The sequence below is a fragment of the Naegleria gruberi genome, assembly GCF_000004985.1.
Source record: "Naegleria gruberi genomic scaffold NAEGRscaffold_10, whole genome shotgun sequence".
Classification (NCBI taxonomy): Eukaryota; Heterolobosea; class Eutetramitea; order Acrasida; family Naegleriidae; genus Naegleria; species Naegleria gruberi.
Window position 1 is genome coordinate 11,218 of NW_003163317.1, and position 4,989 is coordinate 16,206.

General features: G+C 32.6%; 1 protein-coding gene across 1 annotated transcript in view; it reads left to right on the forward strand.

Moving 5' to 3' along the window:
• Positions 1-4,774: 4,774 nt before the first annotated feature.
• Positions 4,775-4,989, forward strand: part of NAEGRDRAFT_64361 (uncharacterized protein) — a gene marked incomplete at both ends in the record, with an annotated part of 8,287 nt that continues 8,072 nt past the window's right edge. Inside the window, one exon of the mRNA XM_002680109.1 lies at positions 4,775-4,941. Within this exon, the coding sequence (XP_002680155.1) occupies positions 4,775-4,941 (167 nt within the window). The remainder of the gene's footprint in view (positions 4,942-4,989) is intronic.

Consider the following 4,989-nt stretch of genomic DNA (forward strand, 5'->3'; position numbering starts at 1 on the left):
ATGGTCTTTGATTAAATTTAAAAATAGACTGCCGTTAATTACTGGAATATTAATATTCAAAGCTTGTTGATCAAGCTATTGATTGAAATCAAACCGATTATTGAATATTGATCATTGAATTGGTGAATAATCACTCTTGATAATGCTAGATATTTCATATTGCATGCAAATCAACCTGATTCAATCTACAAAGGTTGGTAGTTGCACCACTTCGTGGCGAAACTACCATTCCACGATGAATCAACAAAGAATCACTTCCATTCAACTCAATTTGACCGTTATAATCAATAAATCAATGAAATGTTCCTTTATTAGCAATACCTGTTCAATCTAATGAGTATATTCACGTCCCAAACATTTGACTTCTCAAAGTCCATAATACAAAAGTTAGTTCTGACCTGACCTTTATAAATCTATCAATATAAGAAATGAAACCATCAAATTTACATCATTAATAGATTATAAGAAATATAATCAATGATATAAATCTTCATTAAGTAATCTCTTAAATAACCCAAATAAATCAACTCTGAATCCTAACCAAACCCCCCAGTTTCCAGATCACAAAAGTCAAGATACTATATATGGTCTTTGATTAAATTTAAAAATAGACTGCCGTTAATTACTGGAATATTAATTCAAAGCTTGTTGATCAAGGTATTGATTCAAATCAAACCGATTATTGAATATTGATCATTGAATTGGTGAATAATCACTATCTTGATAATGTTACTTATTCATATTGCATGCAAATCAACCTGATTCAATCTACAAAGGTTGGTAGTTGCGAAACTACCCATCCACGATCAATCAACATTAGATTCACTGACCGGACCTTTAAATATCTATCAATATAAGAAATGAAACCATCAAATTTACATCATTTATAGATGATAAGAATTATAATCAATGATATCAATCTTCACTAAGTAATCTGTTATAGGCGAAAAAAAACTGCCTGACAAACCATGCAAAAAAAACTGTTCGCATAATTAAGCTATGCGAAAAATATCTTTGGACATACCGATCCTTAGTTATAATCAATCAACAAGAACTTGGAAAAATAGTTCAAAAATATTGACAACAAGTAAGTCCATCACGACTCTGTTGATTCTTGGAGTAGTTTCACATCTATTAATTTTAAGAATTTCACCACATCATCTCATCATCATTTAAATAGTAGTATTAATAGTAATTTTTGGAATTTAATTGTTCATCATGATTTGGAAATAATTTTATTATTTGGAAAAATTCAAGTTGGTACATCATCATCGGAACAACTACCAACCATCATCATTGTTATTTACCATCATTATAATAGTAATATTTGTGGAAATAAATCTGATAATAATAATATTTTAGTGAAATTCAATATTTTCACTAAAATCATCATCACCGCCAGATTTATATGATAATTTGGAAAACTTTCAATCTAGTATTGTTCAGCATGGTCGATTCCATCAGGTAAAATTACTTCCGAATATTTTCCTATTGGTTATCATGATGATAGGTTCATGTATATTTTCAACATGTACATATACCATATCTCAACATGTACTTCACCAACTTGAAAAATGTCTTTCATCACTACTATTCAAATAGATAATAAACAATATATTTATTATCAGATTTTTATCATTTTGTGTTTTTGCCAATTTCGGGTTATTCATGGTCACCAATCATGATCCATGCCAAAAGTACACAGCCAATCATCTTGAAACATTAATAAACTTTTATTAGTATTATTGTAGGTGTACTATATAAATTATTTCGTCTTGTTTCGTTGAAATCATGAAGATTTGGATTTTTCTGTTTTTCATTAAATTTCACATCACCTACACCATATTTGTTGATGTAAACTAGACTAGTTACATGTACATAATCAATGGTTGATTCTCTAATCATGTTTTAGTGTTGTTTTGTGTATTTAGGATTTTGAAATCTTGCGAATTATCCTGAGGTTATTCTTCATATAAATATGATTCCTCACTTCATGATATGAGGAGGGATTGATATCATGATTATTTGGAAGTGTTGTACAAATTTTGGACACTATCTTAATTGAAATCAGGTAGAAAGAGTCCAATCTTTAACACCATATAAAATATGACTTGTGGCGATGGTTTTGACCTTGTTGTTCATACCTCCAACATTGGAAAAGTAGAATGATAAACACCTTTTCTCATCATATTCAATATTTATGGAAGTTATGACCATAAGGATAAATTTCGCATGACCCAAGCATGCAGATTTTATTCGCCTAGATAAATTTCGCCTAAATTTTAGGCGAAATAAATCGCCTAGAACATAATCTCTTAAATAACCCAAATAAATCAACTCTGAATCCTAACCAACCCCAAGCTCTCGCAGTATATGTTAGTAACTGCTACAAAAATTCATCATGGTACAATCGTCCCACTGACTCCTTCATCAAAAACAAAAAATACACTTCTGCTTACCAAAGGCAACAGCTGTCCCAACCACTTAGCCCGAACCAAACGTCCAAACACTGAACAGAACTAGATGGTTGAACAGCTAGTCTCTTATATCATAACGAAGTAGATGTTGAAAAAGTTGGTTATCTTTGAAATTCAATTGATCTTAATGATGTTTAAGGAAATAAGGTTAATTGTTCGATTTAAGGTGAAAGAAATGAAATAAAAAGAAAAAACAAGAATTTTATTATTTTAATATCATTGTGTAATGTTCACAATGAGTTTGATAATTTTTGAATCACTCTTGAAGGAGTGAATCATAAATAAAAGGTGTAAGTTTATTAATGTCTCTTGTATCAATAACGACCTGAGAGACCACACTTTTTCGGCATTTAAGGACTCTGTGCAACATTTGAATGATTTGGGTTAAGATTGAGTGCCGTTGAGTGAGTGTGCCTAAAGTAGGCGGATTGGAATTTTGAGTTTTTGATAAAAGGTTGTCGGGAGGGACGGTTGTACCACATAGTGTTTTTGTAACAATTTTCTAAATAAATGGCGAATGCCTTGTAAATTTCTAGAGCTACAGCCTTAGGAAGTCTTTTGTTCTTTGACCATAAGAGCCAGTCGCTGCGAGAGCAGCTTCCGTTAAAATCAATAATAAGGCAGTTCCTCACTTTGTCTGAAGGGAGACGAATCGGATCGAGGTTAAATTTGGAGGAAATATTGTCCCAAGTAGCATACAGTTCCTGTTTTTCATGGTTGCTTTTAGAGCACGATGAGAAAACGTGTGTCCAGTCTTCGGCAGTTTGACATGAATCACAGGTTGTATTGTTATCTAGAATAATAGCGTGGTGAAGGTTTAGGAAAAGGAGTCTTTGTTGATAGTAGGAGAGATGGAAATTTCTCCAAAAGGAAACAGTTGAAAGGTGCCAATTAAGATTTGAATCTAACTGGCCCAACTCTGAGATGGTTTTTTTGGATCTTTTGAGTTCAAGAATATCGTTTCGTAAGTTGGTGATGGGTTTGTGTGACGATCTGTCACAAAGAACCCATCCACTCTCTGTTGGATTGAAGTATGCATTGAGTTTGTTGATATTTAAGGCTGCATTTGTCCAGAGAGAGTCTGTAGATTTGCCTCGGAGAGCTTTTTGAATCGAGGCCCTTGCAATGTTGCGGGTGATTGTGGATGAGGAGTTCACAAATCTACAGACCGATGCTGTGCATTCAATGTCTAACACATCTACAGGAGACGTGACTAGAAATCTCTCTCCAAGCCAAAACACAAAATAATGAAAAACTGATATTAAATATGGTCTAACACATCTACAGGAGACGTGGCTAGAAATCTCTCTCCAAGCCAAAACACAAAATAATGAAAAACTGATATTAAATATGGTGTTTATTAGTGATTTAAACAATAGTACTAGAAGAAAAGTATCCAAGTTGGTGAAGTACATGTTGAGTTATGGTCCATGTACTTTTTTGAAAATTCACATGTACCTATCCCTATCAAAACTTGATGAAAATCCACCGTTCAAATTTACTATGCTACTATTGACCATTTCCAACAATCCTACATTAATAGTTTTCCAATCTTTCCAATGGATTCAACAGTGATGATGATTTTAGTAAAATGTTGAGTTTCACCAAAATAAAGATATTTCCAAGACATAGAAATCACCCATACTATTCTACTATATTAAATATATCTATGATGACGGTTGGTGAGTGTTCCGATGATGGTTTACCAACTTGAAAAATTATAATCCAAAAATTGATTTACTATTTTATGATGAAAGTCCAATAATAAAAATTACTACTATTACTACTATTTAGATGATGTTGAGATGATGATGTGAAAGTTTGGCAGCTTACGGATGTGAAACCACTCGAAGAATCATCAAAGTACATCACGTACTAGATGTTGAAATATTTTTTCACATATTCTTAACTGAACAAACAAACCTTGCTTCAAAAAATCAACCAAACTCTCGTAATACCTTGCTTGGTTTTCGTTCCAACAATTCAAGCCAAACAACACAAGAGAATCTATTTAATATAATTGGAAAATTCAATTGTATAAATGTATCATTCAATTTATCGGTGTTACTAAGGTTGTGCATTTTCCATTTTGGTTTACCGTCATCAGTATTAAGCGGATGCTCTTCTCCCGTCTTTAGTAAGAAACTGAGTGTTCTCCGTCTCATCCGTCCCCCGTTTCACCGTCACTTAGTACCATCTCTACAGGATTTCTTGTAGCTCCTTTTTCAACAGAAAAAAAGAATTATTTAATAAGTTGTGCTCATTGTTGTAAGAATCATTCCTCATCTGAAACAATAATGACATTGAAAAAAGTATATGGAAGCTTTAATCAAACTAAGGATATCGAAAAAACACAACAGTATTGTTTTGAATGTCAAATTGAAGCAGTGGGAGATTATGAAAAGATATCTGAAAGCGGGATTGCAGAAGACTGGGCCATCCTCTCATTTGAAAACTATATGGAGTATGGTTCTCCAAACTATTTAATACCATCCCCATCTCAGGTATAAAG